We start from the raw sequence: 17,972 nt of genomic DNA, 5'->3' as shown, positions 1-17,972 counted from the left end.
TTCAACGTGTTGTTATTGCAACTAGAACTGAACAAAAAACTCCTTTTCTAGGTCAATTACAGTTCTGAAGTTTCTTAACTTTTACCTTTACCCGGATTCATGATTTAGGAGAGTTTTGGTGAACAGAAAAGCTAGGAGAAAGCACTGCTGGTCAAATGACAAGTGTCACTTCGCTTTTGAGGCTTTCATCGTTAAGATCGTTTCAAAATGCAGCAAAACTGACAGTAACTCGCAGAACATTTCTGCTACTCTGAAGCTGGAGCCACGTGGGGACCTGCTCTCTGGTCCCCTGAACACAGGACTCGCAAGGAGCACTTTTGTTCTCCTGGCCCCCCTCCCAGGAAAGCTATCAGAAGAGGTGGCCAGGGAGACCCCAGCTTGTGGGCAGTACTCCTTCCCTCTGACATCACTCGTCTCTCAGGAGAGAAAGAAAAATCAGACAGGAGAATGGAGTGGGAGCTGTCACATCCACTGTGATGGTTGGACTTGGTAATCTTAAAGGTCTTTTCCAACCTTAATGATTCTATGATTCTGTTCTATGATTCTGTACCTTTCCTGCTCAGTTCCATTACCCTCGGGCAGGTGAAGGCTGGGACCAGCAGCTTCATCACTTTGATCCTAACCTGCCTGTCTACTTGCTGTTCAGTGTGTGTGTAAGACCTTGATTCACAAGCCAGCAATGCTGGTGGGGGCTTTTGGAACAGGTTGGGGAGAATACAGTGAGACTGTACCAGCACACACCTTAGCACTGTGCTTTCCAATCCTTTTTTACCTCCAGGACCCCTGAGTGTAAGACTAAATGTCCTGATCAACCTCATCCCCTCTACACACATGTGCACACACTTGGACACCCTTTGATCTCCAGACTCTCTCTCCCCAACTTGATTCTTTTTCCCCAATGCCTCCAGAAAGTTCCTCCTCTGCAAAATCTCTGCTGTTTATTCCTTAAAGCTGAACAACTCCTATTGCTGTTGCCAATGCTCATTTGCTTCTCTCGTCTGGATATTCCCCTCTCCCCACCTTCCCTGCAGCAGCAGGAATCCCCCTTTATTCACCCTCTGCAATCCCAGGATGACCAACTCCTTTTGAGACTCCTGGCTCCAGGTGCCAGCCTGGCTTTTGGAGACAACACCCTGGCAATGCGCAGCTCGGCTGAGCCAGAGGATAAAAGCTTCCTGCTGGAATTCTGCATTTCATCTGCAGCGGTGATACTAAGCTGGCTTATTCCCATGTTCCTTCCCTCTCCTGGGCCTTGAGAAAAAAGAGTACCAGGAGGGTCGAATGCATTTTGTTGTTATTGGTTTAACACCTGAGACCTCAGTGAGTCTCAGGGGGACGTCTGAGTTCCCCAGCTTGGGAGCTGCAGACCCAATCCTGCTGCCTCCAGGACCTGTGGAAGGCTGAATCTCACAAGTCGGTGCCTTTGACTATCAGGAGCTGGTTCAAACTCTGCAAGGACGTTTCTAGCATGGAACTGGAGCCCCAGGTATCTGCACAGGTCTGCAGGAGGTGCGGAAGCAGGGCTTTAGTGATCAGTCTGCCAAAGGAGAAGGCAATGATAGATGTGTTTGGCACTGGCGTGCATGCGTATTACTGCTGGGCAGGTCGGGGCGGATGGATCAACAGGAGAAAAGGACAGTTCACCCCTAGGACTCTGCCTTCTGCTGTGCGATCAGCAATCTCTGCAATAAAGGCCGTTCCCCATGCTGGAAACCACAGACAGGACAGCACAGATATTTTTCGGTACAAATTGCTTTAGCCAGCACAGTCATCGTTTGCGCTGCCTCATAATTGGCAGGTTTTTAATTAGCTGAGGAGTATTTCTATGTCTTCCTATTAAGTGGGAAGTCAGAAACTCCCTGTTGGGTGAATACTCTTTGAGTCCCTCCAAAACCTGTCACTGCAACTCATCTTAACTTCAGCACACGAAATACATCAGACATTTCAGGGCAAGTTAGCACAGATGCTGCAACATCTGTCCAATTTGGACAAGATGGTTGGTGTTGCTGGAGGTGTGAGATCAAGTCTGCTATCTGGGTTTCTTGTGGAGCATTCTGCCCCTTGTGCTGTCTAGATATACAGAGACATGGTAGGATGGGGAGGAGGGAGGAGAGAGCTTAATGAAGAAATGTTGCTGGGAGGAGAGAGGTTTCCACCAGTCTGTGTCTCTGAAAGCCATTTTCATTAGCGGAAAGTGGGTTTAAAAGGTTTTGATAGCAATCCCTCTTTGCATGCATTCCAGGGACTGGCAGAGTGTTTGGTTACCAGCGTAGCTTTGGTTAAATACATTTTCAGCAGCAAAGCTGGGAAAATGACTCCCCCTCCTCCCTCGTGACCTGCTTTCCTGAGAAAAGCAGAGGCGGCTCCGTGTCGCTCCGCACAGCACCTGCTCCGTATTCCTGCTCTTTGCAAAATGCTGGGGTGCTGTGTCTGAGGGTCAGGCATTTCTTTTCTCCCAGCCAGATCCATCGGCAGGGGAAAGTAGGAATTAGAGCAGACCTGACAACAGTCAGGCTGTCCACATAAAACCATCGGGCTTGCACGGTGGGGAAACCTTCCAGTAAGAAAACCTCTGCCAGCTTTGCAGGTCTGGAGCTTGATTTGTGTTTCAACCTCCTGCCGGTCCAGCCAGGCTTTCAGCAGGCTGGAGGAGGGAAGTTTGCTCCACTGCTCACGAGTTTCACTACGATCCTGAGCTTTGCTGTCAGCGGCTTTCTGCATCCCTGCACCCTCGCTCCTGTCATGCACGTCGAATTGTGACAAGGTACCGTTGCCAGCTCGGGGCTGAAAGGGATCGATGCATCCAGCCGCCTCGCTGCTCTGCTCCCAGCTGGGCTGTGCAGCCCCGCTGGGGGGGTCTCACCCTCTCCCCCTGATTGATCGGGGTCCTGCCCACCAGGGAGCTCTTTACACCGACCCCCGGTGAGAAACCCTCTGATCAGCACGGAGAAGGGCTGGGAACAGGTTCTTCAAGGAGAGGGGCAGCACGATCTTAAACATCAGCATTTATTATTAGCATTTATTTAGCCACCAGTGCACCAGCCCCCTCATTGCATTAGCATCACCTTTATTTCCCAGAGGTTTCTCCTCTTCTGCTAATGTAAATCCGAAGCAAACCCTCTAGTAGATTCCTTTATACACCCACGTAAGTCAAGTCAGATATCACACAGGTCCCACCAGGGTGGGATTTTGTGGTTTACTTTATATTTTATTTACCTCCTCCTGCCCAAAACCTGTAACAACCTAACGTGAAAGGACATCTATAGCGGCTATAGATGCAGAATAATGATGAGGCGGTGAGCAGCGATGCAGCATTCCTGAACCAGGGTCCAGATGACCTTCAGGAACGGGCAGAGAATGCTTTCCGACATTTGAACCGGGAAAAAGGCTGGCAACCCCCCCATTCAAGGGGCTGTCAGCTCCGCTTCTCTTGGCTGCTCCACTTCCATGAAATGCTCATTTTGCAGAGCGCAAAAAAAAAAAGGAGACCAAAGGGAAAGGAAGGAGCGAAAGAAAGCACTGGCAGAGAAAAAAGTGCAGCTAGCTGAACTCACGCTGACTAAACCTCCTGGTCTGCAGAGTAGCATCCTTGTGTGCATGCGTGTGTGTGCCCACGTCTTACTACTATCACTTGGTGCTCTGAACTCCTGATCGCTCCTTGGGCCTGATTCAGAGCCCGCGGATGTACAGTTGTAGGCTTGAAGTGGGTCTTGATTTTGATTTTGGTGTTTCCCTGAGGTTCTGCTGATGGGATAATTGTGCCAATATGGGCAAGGCTCAAAGCCCTGTCTGTCTGTCCGAGGAGCAAGGCTGGACCATAACAGACAGGCTAACACAGCCAGCAGTAACCTGCTGTTACTGTGGTCTGTACAGCCGCTACCAAGGTTGTATTGCCTGGGAGAACCTTATTAGTATGTTCGAAAGACATGATAAAAATAATTCAGGATTTAAAAAAAATGTTAATCCCATGACCTCCTCCAGTTCCTTCACCCTCCTCCTTGCACTTATGAAAACAGGGTCTTAGATGCTCCAGGGCAAAATGTGAGTTGCCTGTGCTAAAAGGAGGTGGCAATGCATAAGTGACCTTTCTCCCGGCAGTCCCGGAGCGGGGATGTGAAATGGTGCAAACACATAATGTGCCGTGATGGGACAAGAATCTCCTGTGCCCAGTGGCTGAGCCGAAGGGTGACCTGCTTCACCTGTTTGCAGTTCGATGGGGACGTTTGCTGAGCTTTCGTGCAAAGAAGCAGGTGTGAAAGATGCGCTTCCACTTCGAGCTCGCCCACCATTCCTTTGGAGTTACTTGGCAAGAGATGGAGTAGGAAGACAGCCCCAAAGGCCTCAGCAGCTCCTCCCCTGGATTCAAAATGTTTTCAAAATACCCCCAGATTTTGTTTGTACAGTGCCAAGCCCTTCTCAGAAGATTTCTTGCACCCCCTCCCCTTTGCTTCAGTCAGCACATCGCTTTCCATTTTTTAGGCTGATTGACTTTGCTCTGCTTTTAATGCCCCTTCCCAGCTGGAAACACTGGAGCATGAACCTATCCAGAGTTCCCAGGCCCAGATATATCTGTAACTGTTATCCAGTTGCATCTGTGAGGACTTTATTCTTAGGAGGTTTGTGGGGGTTTCGCTGAGTGCATTGAAGCAATTTGTACCTTTAAAGGACTGCATCTCCCTCTTGGTTACGGTTAATCTTTAATCCAGTATCTTCATCTTTGCCTGCAGCACCTTAATTTGGCTTCTTGATTTAATTTCTTTTACCGTCTGCTACCTCCTCCTATTCCCAGCCCCTCTGTCATCTCCCTGATTTATTTTTCTTTGTCTCTTTATCTGCTAGCCCTGAGCTCAGCCATTAAAATTTTCTGATTTAGGTTTCTGAGAAGCACCATACCCTGGAGCTAGAGTTTTGGTGGTGAGAGAACCATCCTTCTTCCCAAACTGGCCCTGGGGCCTCCTGTGCTCTTCAAGACAGGGTTGGGACATCGGCAGCAGCGTTTGTTTGCTGTTTTGCAAAGTGCTGCTTATAGGTAGACAAGAGGGAGTCTGTGTCTCTGTCCCTGACTTTGCCATGAAAAGTTGGGAAGAGCATCAAGACTTCTAGGGCCATTTCAGAGAAGGGGAGACTGAAAAAAAGGGTGCAGAAGTGACAGGGGCTCTGGACCAGAGCTGGGTTTTGCAGGCTTTTAGTTCAGAGCTAATAATACACTTTCATCCTCCTCTTTCCTTTCAGTCCCACGCACCAGACCAATGTTTAAGAAGCCCAGCTGGACACACAGAGGCAAGCCTGCTGCCCTGCCATTGCCAGGGTTTGGTGTGAACAGCCATGGGATGACGGTTGCGGTCGTCTCTCCATGCCAGCTAACCATCCTTCTGCTCCCCTGAGCTCTGGCTGAGGGCTTGGCAGAGAGCTCCGAATCCTGCTAGGCTCCATTGGGGTCATGTAGGAAGATGGAAGTGCTGAACTGCAAACAAGAGGTAGATGCTGCCATGGCTGAGGCAGCCTGACCATCCCCTGAAGAGGATGCGAGGCACCTCTTACCAGGTGTTTCTATCGCTCTCCCTGCCTTTAAACCAAGTGCATTTGTACATCCTTGACTAGCCAAAGGGAGCATTTACAGCTTGTTCACTGCTGGCTGCAATGTCTTACATTTAGTTTGGCATCTGCAGAAGCATTTACTACCTTGTTTCCCCATTCTTCCCAAACCTCCTTTCCCAAGAGACTTGAGCATGGGACCATGATGTCCAGGCGTAGAAAACGGTGTACTCTGCTAATGCGCTTGGTTCCTCTGAGGATTTTCCCTGGAATATTTTCAGCACATATGACAAGGCTGCTGCTTATCACTTTGGTGCGCTGAGTATCATTTTCTGTGTAACCAGGACACTTTCCCAGTTTCTCAGAAATGATCATAGGATGACTGGCTGTTGTAAAACGCAGAGAGAGAGGATTGCCTGGAGCACATACGGGTTAATGCCTGCTGTGGAGCCACACCATTTTATAAACAGAAAAGCAAAACACCTGTGTTGGGTGTTGGTTGACAGGAATCTCAACATGACCCAGCAACGTGTGCTCACAGACAGAAACCAACCCTATCCCAGCCTGCAACAAAACCAGTGTGGCCAGCAGGTCGGGAGAGGTGATACTTGCCTTCTACTCCACTCTGGGGAGACCACCCTGCATCCAGCTCTGGAGCCCTCAGCACAGCAGAGACATGGACCTGCTGGAGCGGGGCCAGAGGAGGCCCCAGCAACGCTCCGAGGGCTGGAACAGCTCTGCTGGGAGGACAGGCTGGGAGAGCTGGGGGGGCTCAGCCTGGAGCAGAGAAGGCTCCAGGGACATCTTATTGCAGCCTTCCAGGGCTTAAAGGGAGCTTCTAAGAAAGATGGGGACAGACTTTTTAGCAGGGTCTGTAGTGCTAGGAAAAACGCTAACGTTTTTAAATGGAAAGAGGGTAGATTTAGGCTAGATCTAAGGAAGAAATCCTTCACTATAAAGGTAGTGAGACAGTGGAACAAGTTACCCAGAGAAATTGTGGATGCCACATCCCTGGAAGAGTTTATGAACAGTTTGGATGGAGTTCTGAGCAACCTCATCTAATGGAAGATGTCCCTGCCCATGGCAGGGGGATTGGAACTAGGTGATCTTTAAGGTCCCTTCCAACCCAAACTATTCTATGATCCTCTGATTCCATGATTCTATGATCTTTTGGACTGTGATCCCGTTTGAGTCTTCCTAGCATGAGAAGAACTGACTGCATAGCCAACCACAAGTCTTTAACGTCTCAGGCATCCCATGGTAATTGAGAAATTACTGCTGAAAAGCTGACATGAAAGCTCAGAGAGTAAGCTGAACATTTTTGCATCCAGGTGAAACATACACTCTTTCTACTTATTTGCTGAAGCAGGTGATTTCAGGAGGGTTGTGCAGTGTGGTACAACAAGTGGATGACAGCCCATTCACCACAGTCCTGGCTCCCGTTCTTCGTTTGCGAGACCTGCCAAAATATTTCCGTGCTCCAGTCAAGGACACGCGAGGAGCTGCCCCTGGAGAAAACGGTCCTGCAAAGCCTGGATAAGCAGCTGTGAATGTCACTTAGGGGTGGGAGAGATACAGATATATCACTCACTGATTTCACCTTGTCCTTTGTTGGAAAGGAGCCCTATATGATAATGAGACCAGCCATCTTATTGCTCATCTTTCCATTCCCTTGTTGTCCCAGTGGTACGCTTCCCTCCACTTGGGAAAGTCAACTTCAGGAATTCCCAGCCTCTGTTTACAATACTTTCACAGTAGCTCCTGTTTTCACTTTTTTCCCGAGATGATCCTGATATTTCATGAACTATTTATTGCTCTGATAGTCTGGTGTAACAGGAAAGCTCCAATGGGGCAAATTTTCCCAAAAATAAGATTAGGAGGTATGGCCTGGGCTTTTTACATAGGAGGGATCCCAGAAGTCCTGTAATGGTGCTTTTAGCTCTGGGTAGTTATAGCAAGTTTAAAAGCAGAGGCTGAAGTCTTGGAGGGATAAAACGTTGATCTATGTGGAAAGTAGTCCAAGGTCATCTTCTGCAGTCACTGACAGGTGAGCCGACCTGATGATACCAGTATTTGCAGTGTAGCTAAGTCTAAGAACGATTTTTCTTTTTTATTAAAGCCATGAAGGCATGGGATTATAGGGAGCTGTAGGTTTTTCTGTTTCTATTTCACAAGGTTCTGTAGAGGAGCTTGAAAATGTCATCCTTTTAAAGGAGAAAATCCACAAGGCAAAAAGACTTCAAATATGCTATACAGAAAAAAAACCCCAACAAACCCTCATGATACTTCAAGCAAAATTCCTGACGTTGTATGTAGGTTGTTGTTGTGTGTGTAAGCTGTGATACTGTGGAAGAGATCAGAACTGTAATTATTAAGCAAACACTAGAACCAGGGTCAGGAAGGAATATTTCCCCAGGTTCGATGACCAGGAGCGGTTGCACTGGTTTCCTTTGCAACGTGAAAGTTGTGACACGTCACAGGGATTTTCACATTTGTTCCTGTTTTAAAGACCAAGGACACTAGCAGTGTCTTTGGTTTCTCCAGTTCTTCTCTATGCAGTCTTCTGCATCAAAACTTGGACATTCATGGCACATGTTGAGCATTGTTCAGTGGCTTACTGGGCAGGACACACGGGGCAGAAATGGTCCTTCTCGGGGTCCATACTGATGAAACATCTGCCTGCAACAGCCTTTGGAAGGATGTTGGGCAGGGAAGTACAAGGAAAATTGCTGTTGCAGTGGCCAAGTTCTCTCCCATCCCACCCTTCCTTGAACACCGAGGGAGGTCTTTAGAGACCAGGGGCATGGTGCAAGTTTTACCTGCAAGAGATGATGTCTTCATTTCAGACCTTCTTCCGGAGCTGTGGAACAGGGATGTAAAGGGAGAGAGTGCTCATTAGTTATCCACCACATGCTCTGGATTTTAAACAGCAGAGTCCAAAGCCCAGGAGGCTGATGATGTTGGGAAGTGCTGAGTTTCATCTCTAGGATGGTGTGGCCTTCTGATGAGAGTCATTACAGCTCAGCATCAGCTGTATTTATGGTGTCTGAAAAGATTATCTCCAGATAATCTTACGGGTATTTAGCCAGCCATATGCTTTATTTCAATGGTAATGTGTATTTCTTTGTGCATTTTAACATTGTTTATGTTAATTAAGGCTTCAGACTGGATGCTGCATATGGGCTGTTTCATTTTTTTCTGGGGCTAATTTGCAGATAGTAAGTAACCTCGTCCCCTGCAAAACGCTCCAATTCAGTTAGCCCTGATTATAAATTCACATCTGGGAAAAGTTCTTGCTTCTAACCTCCTTATAACTTTCTTTTCCTGTCCCTCCCTCCCCACACGCACAAAAAGAAAAGCACCTGGAAAAAATCCCAAATATCCCTCATTTCCCATAGGTTATGAATCTTTTCTTAAATAGCCATTGTCTTAATCTTGCCTCTGTGAGTTCTGAAGTAAACCAACTGAAAACACCTGGAATTAGGGGCCTCTGAAAAAATAAAAATTCTTTCTTTGGTTTCATTTTCCTTGCACCAAGCAACTGGATCAATAGTAGGCTTTTTTCCCCCCTTCTTTCCATTTTCATTGTTTTTTCTAAAGAGATAATTTAATAATAGTTGCTAATCTGATTATTGATTCTTTCCTACCAACAGAAAATTGTTTTGTTCAGTGCCAGGTCTGTGTTGTCAGGGTAGAGGTGAAAAAAGGGGCATCAGTGCCAAACAAAACTCATAAGGAGACAGAGCGATCTCAGCAGTTGAGCATGAAGTTTTACAGTGGCTCCAGAGACCTTTTTTTCTGTTTTCTTTCTGTGAAGAAACCAGAGAACCTAGCCAAAGGATGTATGGATGCACTTATTGACTGCGAGGCAATGTTGCTCAGTAGTTTCAGGAGTGATTGCTTACTCCAAGGACCAGAACTCCGTTAGTGCCTTCTTACAGGACTGTATGCATTCGCGTCTCTTTGTGTGCCTCAGTTTACTTATCATAGAAGCATAGAATAGTTTGGGTTGGAAGGCACCTTTAAAAGTCACCTAGTCCAACCCCCTGCCATGAGCAGGGACACCTTCAACCACAGCAGGTTGCTCGGAGCCTCATCCAGCCTGACCTGGAACATTTCCAAGGATGAGGCATCTCCCACCTCTCTGGGCAACCTGGGCCAGGGTTTCACCACCCTCATTGTCAAAATTTTCTTCCTTAGATCTAGTCTAAATCTGCCCTCTTTTAGCTTAAAACCATCACCCCTTGTCCTATTGCTACAGGCCCTGATAAAACATCTGTCCCCACCTTTCTCCTCAGCCCCTCTCAGCCCTGGCAGCTGCAGGAAGGTCTCCCCGGAGCCTTCTCTGCTCCAGGCTGAGCCCCCCCAGCTCTCCCAGCCTGTCCTCCCAGCAGAGCTGTTCCAGCCCTCGGAGCGTTGCTGGGGCCTCCTCTGGCCCCGCTCCAGCAGGTCCGTGTCTCTCCTGTGCCGAGGGCTCCAGAGCTGGACGCAGCACTGCAGGGGGGTCTCCCCAGAGCGGGGCAGAGGGGCAGAATCCCCTCCCTCACCCCGCTGGCCATGTGGCTTTGGGTGCAGCCCAGGACACGGTTGGCTTTCTGAGCTGCGAGCTAAATGAGGATGACGACAGTTGATTTCTTTGAAATGCATGTAGAAAAAGTGCTGTGCCATCGGTTATTGCATCGAGGTGTTGGTTTTCAGACTGGGTTACATGGATGTCACCAAACTGGTGCTACACTTCAAACTCAGAGATGCAGAAGCGCGTGATTTTTCTAGGAGGACAGGTTTTGCTCCAGTAAGCCTCGATTGACTTGCTGGATGTGTGAGATGTCTCGCAGGGTTTTCAGTAGCATAACTGAGAGCTCAGCCTGGCTTTGAATCAGTGGATTGATCACAGAAAGGCAAAATTATCTCTTGGATAATAGGATGACCCTTGTGAAGCAGTTCTGAGGCTTTTATTCAGTTCTTAGGAGGTCTAAACTAACCAAAACACGATTACTGCTTTGGCACTGACAGTGTCCAAAACTTCCCAAACATCTAGAGTTTTAAAGATTGATTGTAGCCCATATTTAGCTTAGTGTTTAATTAATTTCAGTGCTTACCTATATGGCTTGAGATCCTTTGTGACTGTTTGAGCAGCCAACCAAAGATTTATTTTTTTTTAATCAGCCATTTTTTTCAAAATGTGCAAACCTTTTCATGTCCCTTTTTCCCGGGAACCATCCACTTTTTAATCCAGCCCTAAGGTCCTGCAGAAATGGTGACTCTGACACACTTGCTGCAGAAAAATGATTGTACATTTTTTGTCCCGAGCTATTGTGCAAAGCCAAAGTGTTTGAAAGGCGCTCTGGGGCAGACTTTGGCTGGAAATGAAAATTGCTTTTGGGAATCCCACAAAAAGGATTAACTTTGACTTCATCTCTGGTTCATTCTCCAAATTAATAATCAATCTGCCAGCTGGACCTGTGCCAAGCACTTGCATGACCTGCCTGGTTAGCGAGAGGGGAACTGCCCATGTGAAGCAAGAAGTATCAGAGAGTCTCAGAATCATTGAGGTTGGAAGAAACCTCTGGAAATCATTCACATTATTTAAGTCTCAAATATAATACCCCGTTTTTAAAATCTCCTTCTGATCCATGCCTCTTCCCACAGCAAAGGCTCTCTGTTTGTGCAAATTCCTATTCAGAGCAGCGTTTCTATTTAAGCAGGTCCTTAAGCATGTGCTTAGCTCCTATTTAAATCTACAAGACAGCGCTTAATTGCTTTTTCCCGTCATGTGCTCAAATAATGTTCATAGTCATGTTGTAACATATGGTGAAACATTTTCTTGTGGAACATCATTGGAATTACACTGGAGATAACCACAGACCATAGACATTAGAGACAGAATCAACTTGTCAGGTTTCCTGCTAACCCTTCTAGTACATTGTTTTTTACGCCGGTCTGGTTTAGGGATTTCTACAAGTCCTCTTTGCCTGGCTTGTAAGCAGTCTGACTACACTGTTCTCTAATATTCTGCCCACATTTTCCCTTTAGTAGAGTTCCTCTTTCTTCCCTCCCCTCTTGAGATCGCCTGGAAATAATTCTGCTTCCTTATTAGTGCACCTGGATTCAATATTTGTGAATAACTCAAATTCTGCTCTTTTTCTTTGCCACCGAGCTGTGAGCATGGGTTTTCCATTACAAACCCAGTGTACTTTTCTGCAAAATCAAAGGTTTTGCTGAGAAGCCAAAGGCTCAGTGCTGACCTAGAGATGAAGCCTGTACCTGCAAGCACGCACACACAAATACACACATGTACCTCCCCTTATGGACCTGTACATTAATATCCCATTTTCTTCTACAGCTTTTAATCAGGTCCATGATGAAAGTATTTTACAGTCAAACACCAGCGTGTCCTTTTTGTAATACCCCTGTTTTGTGATTTGAACAGGTCCCAGTGAAATAATCTTTCTATTACAGAATTCAGTGATCGAATTGTTGAGGATTCGAAGTTTGCCCTGAACTATGAGGCTTTTGGACATACATGCTGGGTGAACCTCCACACCCTTGTCTGGGCAGGGTCCTGTCTGCATCCAACAAGCCCGAAACTCCCTCAGATGTGATTCCCTGGACCACGGAGAGATCCTATTAGAACTCTCCCAGTGGTGTTGAATGTGTCAGCTGTAGCAGATGTTGCCGGACAGGCTCAAACATTCAGAAGCCATGAATGGGACCACCCAAAATCACAAGACTGGCATTATTCACAAAATTTCACATCAGTACAGCTGTGATTTTGAAGCCTTCCACTTGCAACTGCATCATGCGTTTTTAGGAGTTTCTCAGCAACCATGTGGACTGAAATTAATTTTAAAATAAAGAAACACAGGCTGAATCCAGAAGCCAGGCTTGACTGAAGGTTCAGAACGTCAGGTCCACACTGGGAATAAGCCCATGCTGGCACCTCACCTGAGGGCCATGAGTGACGCAATGAGCACACCTTTAGATGGTGTATCAGCTAGCCCTTGTGATGGTGCAATGCCCAAGAAACCTTTCACTCAGCTCTGAAGACTGAGCTTAGCCTGCCTCTTCCCACAAGGTAACATATAGACAGTGAAAAGAGGCTGGTGACTCTTCTGGCATGTCCTCCTACCCGCAAATATGTTCCCCCAACCCAGGTCCAAGCCACATCCCACAAGGGTGCAGAGGTGTTTGTATCAGAAGGGTTCCAGGGCAAAGCAAATAGGTAAGTAAGCAGATTTGCAAAGAGGAAGGAGGTGATGAGAGAAGAGTTATTCTTCTGATGAGCTTAAAACCAGAGGAATGGACATGCTCTTTGGAACAGCCAGCATTTGAATATTCCGAGTAGTTTAATAACTGGCAATAATCAATTAATAATCACTGCTAATAATAAGGGCCAGGTTTTAATTTTCTAATAAGTGGCACAGTTGGACTTTTTCTGATGTGATTTACACCAAGTTTCTGACTTAGCACGTCCGACAGCACGCATCCCTTATGTGATTTACAGCAGCTTTTAAAGCAAAAACTGGATGGCTTCGATCCAATTGATTGCTTTGAATCCAACAGGATAAGTAAGCAGGCATCAGACCAGGTCTTATAAGAGCAAAGGGCAGTTATTACAATCTATTTTTATTTTTTTGCCTGGATATTGCTATGCGCTCTTTCTGTATGTGCATCTAGAAATGGATATCGGACCGTGCCAAGCGTGGCTTTGGCCCTGGATAGACTTTATTTTGATATTGCATTCACTGCCGTATCGTCAACCTTTCTGCCATGAGAGTGTGAGACCAGGCGCAGCATCTAGGGAACGTTACTTGTTTTCTGATACCTTCCCTGGGGTTTCCTGTTTTGGTAGGTTTTCTGATTTCTTTTGCTTTTTTTTTTTTTTTTGCTTTTTTTTTCTCTTGAATGAGGTTACTTCTGTTGATGGGTGGCCCAGATCTGTCCTAGTTTACTCTGGAAGCTGGTAAATGAGTAAAACCGAGCTTCGGGATTGAAAGTGATGTTAAGGCAATTGTATTCACACATTTCAAGAGAGTTCAAATTGCTTGGGGGCAGGGGGTGTACGTGTGTGTCAATGTACACATATTTGATGCTTTAAGAATGATAGCTTTAAGCATGTCTGTTATAAAAGCCTGCTTAAACAGAAAAAGTTAAAGATAATTAGTTAAAGTAATAGTTAAAGATAATTAAAGATAATTTTAAGAGCACTTTTCTAGATATCCACAAACCCTAAATGAAAAAGATAACCAGAGCACTGAAAAAACTCTAATTGAACGAAAGAAACCCCCCCAAGCAAAGACAAATAAACCAATATCTACAAAACACAACAACAGTCTGTTTTAGAGGGAAAGTAAAAGCTGTTGCAGAGATATGGACAAAGGATAAATTGAAAGCAAGTAATACAAATTAAAAGCTTGAAAAAGATAAGAGAAAAAAAAAGATGTAAGAATTTCATTGTTCAGGATGGTTAAAATGAATAAAAAGGAAAATTTAGACTCTACTGAAACCAAAATAAATCCTAATGGTATTGGTTTGTTACTAGCTAGAAATGACAGATTTATTTATAATAATGCAGAAATTTCAATAAATGCCTGTATTCTGTAGCTGGAAGAGAGCCTGGTTACTTAATCCACATCCCAGGCTAATGAAATATTTTTCATTACACCAGCAGTTAGAAAACATGCTATACATCATCTAATAAAGTAAGACATTTTGAAGAGAAACAAGACAGAGTAATTTTGCATGCAAGAGTTTTAAAAGAGCAGGCTAAGGCTAATTGGGGATCATTGCTCTTTAGTAAATGAAGGGTGGAAGTGTTCCCAAAATCTGGAGAGAGGAGCACGTGTCTGCAAGCACAACAGCCTCACTCCGGAGTCGTTCGCTTCACATCTGTCTTAGGCGCAGTAACACACCATCTGATACGGGATCCAAAAATTAGGGGATTGTGGGTAATATTATGATTATAATTGAATAATAACATACTCATTAAAACATAGAAAATAATAGCAATCAACTTGTGGAAAACAAATCTTGTCAAGCCGAATTCTGTGACAATGCATAACTGGTTGGTGTTGTCATTATTTGTACACATCATAAGTAAGGCATTTGCCTTGGTGACAGTGGATAAATGGAACGACTGGTTAATGCAGTTCTTCGAAATATAGGTGGTACATATAGGGGAGGGTACAGAATTCCTATTCCCTCTCAGATTGGCCTTGGATCTTTCAGTCCATTCCAAGAAGGGTGTTGGGGAATTGCAGAAGGTGCGTGGAAGAGACCAGAACGATGCCTGATCCTGGGAGTCTCTAAGACATGATGTGATTTAGCTCAGTAAAGATCGTGTGAAGACCCGACTATCCAGGGCAGACAGATCTATGTCCCATCAGCTGGATGGACATGCAGAAGGGTCCAGAAAGACCTGGGTGGGTGCTAGAAAAAAAAACCCCTCTTCTGGATTGTGTGTTGCTGATGACTTCTATAGTAAAATTAGTTCGGCTTTTTTTTTTTTTTTTAAACTATGAAACATGCTTTAATCCGAAACGAGGATAATTCAGTGTCACATGTTATACTGGGTCTGAGGAGATAATCACAACAGAAGAAACAGCATGTGTTGACGCTCTGTTTCCCTGTTGGTACCCGGCCCGTTCTTTCCGCTTCCTTGCAGGGTGGTTGGGGAGGTGGAAGGAGGCTCTGTCTCGTTGCGTGAGGAACGTGTGTGCGTGGAGTCGAGACCTGCAAAAAAACCTTCTCTGCCACTCCAGGCAGGTCTGCTGGAGTCAGCAGTATGGAGGAGTCCAGGCCATCTGTGATACACCCAAGGCTGCTGAGCAGCTCGGCTCCATCTGGAGCTGCCTCAAGCTTGCTGCCGGCATTCTTGCCTAGGTCCCTTCCTCTGAGGATGCTCAGATGTGGAGAGGGGACATCTTACACCCGTGTTCCTCCAGTGAAGGCATATAGCCCTTTTGCTCTGCCTCTACATCCTGTCCCAGGCTCCAGTGAAGCCCAGGTTAACCGCGTGGAACCTGACTTTCCCCCCATCCATTGCATTTTTGCGCTCACTCTATGCGTCAGCACCCCGTATGTGACCGCGTTTCAGGAGAGCGGTCTGGACAAAACTCAGAAGCAATGGGTAGAAAATGACTGTACTTTTTTTGGGTGATGACTGTGCCTCAGCACACGAGGCAGAGCATGAGATTGTCCTTTTCCTGGCTCAGCCCTGAAGTGCTCACATGGAGATAGGGCTGCAGTGACTTTTCCCTATGAAACCATCCCACCTGCGGGACAATGACCAACTTCACACAGAGCCTTTCCCACCCACAACCCCTTCCCCATTCTGCTGCTCTTCCAGCCTGAAAGGATGCTGTGAGAAAGCAGGACTCTGTCCCTTCGGTCTCTTGAGGTCCCTCTGACCATGAGGCAAGGATATTCCTGTCCTGCCCGGAGCTCTTGGGGCACAGGGGAGGTTTGGGGGGTGCTGCCATGGTCTATGGAGACCCTGGTCCCAGAGACCTGGGCAGGGGGAGAGGGGAGGGGAGAGGGATGGCTAAGGTGGGGAGCGTGGAGGGGCTGGTGTCTGTGGAGTAATTGTGGGTGGTGGTGGAGGGGAAAGGTGTGGATGAGGAGTGGAGTCACGTATCGGGGTAACTAGTGGGGAGGAGGGGTGCGCTCCCCTGTGGGGATCATGTGGCTGGGGGAGGTCTATATGGGGGGGGCAAGATGGGGGTCATGTTTATAAGGGGTGTAGGGCAGGGGTTCAGGGGGGCATATGGGTTGTGGGATGGGGCTATGGGGGAAGCGAGGTATATATCAGGTCTGTGTGACAGGTCTATGCCTCTGTGCATGAGATATATGGGACAGGGCTATAGGGTTAGGGAAGTGTATTTGGGTTGCATAGGACTGGGCTAAAGGATTATTTATCTGTATATGGGGTGTACGTCACAGGGCTATAGGGTTATGCATCCACATAGTGGGTGTGTGGATCAAGGCCATAAGGTTATGCATCCATCTATGGGATACGTGGCACAGGGTTATCGAGTTAGGGAAGTGTATTTGCGATATGTGGGACGGGGCTATAGGTTATGCATCCACTTAGTAGATGTGTGGGACAGGGCTATAGCGTTAGGGAAGTCTGTATGAGATATGTGGGACAAGGCTATAGGGTTACGGAAGTGTGTATGGGATATGTGGGACAGGGCTATAAGGTTATGCATCCTTATATGGGGTGTATGTCACAGGGCTATATGGTTATGAATCCATGTAGGGGGTGTGTGGGACAGAGCTATAGGGTTAGGGAGGTATATATGGGATATGTGGGGCAGGGCTGTACGGTTATGCATCCACATAGTGGGTGTGTGGGACAAGGCTACACAGTTATACGTGGGATATGAGGGCTAGGGGGTTAGGGAGGTGCATATGGGGAGCGCGAGGTGGGGCAGCCCGGGGGTGGAGGGGGACGCTTACATAGGTGGGGGGCGATGGAGGGGTCAGAGCGGGGCGGGGAACCCGGGGGCAGACCAGGACCAGGACCGCCTGGTCCGGAGGTGTTGATGGGATGGGGGTGGGGATGTCCGGTGGGGTGGGGGCGGGGGGAGGCGGCGGGGGGCGCGGTGCCCGCTCCCCGCCCGCCCTGACGGCCGCTCTCCCTCTCTCCCCTCTCCGCCGCCCCGTCCCTCCCTCCCTCCCTTCAGCAGAGCCTCCGCCTCCGCCTCCCCGCCCGGCGCCTGGTCCTGGCGCGGCTGCCGAACGGTCCCGCTCGACGCCTCCCGGACCAAGTGCCTGTGTGACCGGCTCTCCGCCTTCGCCATCTTAGCCCAGCTCAGCCCCGACATGGTGAGTCCCGCGGGAGGGAGGAGACACGCACACACAGAAGACACGGACACGGGGGGGGAGAGCGGAAAATCAATAGGGAGGGCAGGGGACGCGAGCGGGATGGAGCGGAGCATCCTCGGCTTGCGGCTTTTCGGGTACCGCGTACCTGCGCGGGGGGGTGCAGCGGGGACAGACCCGAACCCTGCTGCAGTCCGGTGTCGCCGGGACCGTGGCGACACACCGTGAGGCTTTGCATCTCCCTCTCCCTTCACCGCCGTCCTTCTTCTCCCCTTCCCCCCGACCCTGACCGCCGCTTTGGGGACACCCACCCCAGGGCTGCTGCTGCACCGCTTCCCCCCTCCCTCCCATCCCTACGTCCCCGCGCGTTTGAATACGAATACCGCTAAACGTGGGGGGAGACCAACCCCCGCCGGGCGTGTTCACTCCCGTGGGCTCCCCACGCACGAAACCTTCGCACGTGTCTTATTTTTATTGGGGGGGTAGGGGGAATCACCCCCGCCGCGGCTCCACAGCTCGCTCGTGTTCCCCTCCCTGCCTCGGGGTCCTTCTCGCTACCCCACGCATTTGGGGTGGGGGCGGAGGGTGGGTTCCCCACTCCAGAATAGGGG

General features: G+C 48.0%; 1 protein-coding gene across 1 annotated transcript in view; it reads left to right on the top strand.

Annotated features, from left to right (window-relative positions):
• The window catches only part of ADGRB1 (adhesion G protein-coupled receptor B1), a gene marked incomplete at its 3' end in the record, with an annotated part of 218,255 nt that overhangs the window by 110,967 nt on the left and 89,316 nt on the right, over positions 1 to 17,972 (top strand). Inside the window, exon 17 of the mRNA XM_082015056.1 lies at positions 17,226 to 17,364. Within this exon, the coding sequence (XP_081871182.1) occupies positions 17,226 to 17,364 (139 nt within the window). The remainder of the gene's footprint in view (positions 1 to 17,225; positions 17,365 to 17,972) is intronic.

The sequence above is a fragment of the Phaethon aethereus genome (assembly GCF_964289735.1).
Source record: "Phaethon aethereus genome assembly, chromosome: 2".
Classification (NCBI taxonomy): domain Eukaryota; kingdom Metazoa; phylum Chordata; class Aves; order Phaethontiformes; family Phaethontidae; genus Phaethon; species Phaethon aethereus.
This window is presented reverse-complemented; position numbering and strand designations above follow the sequence as displayed.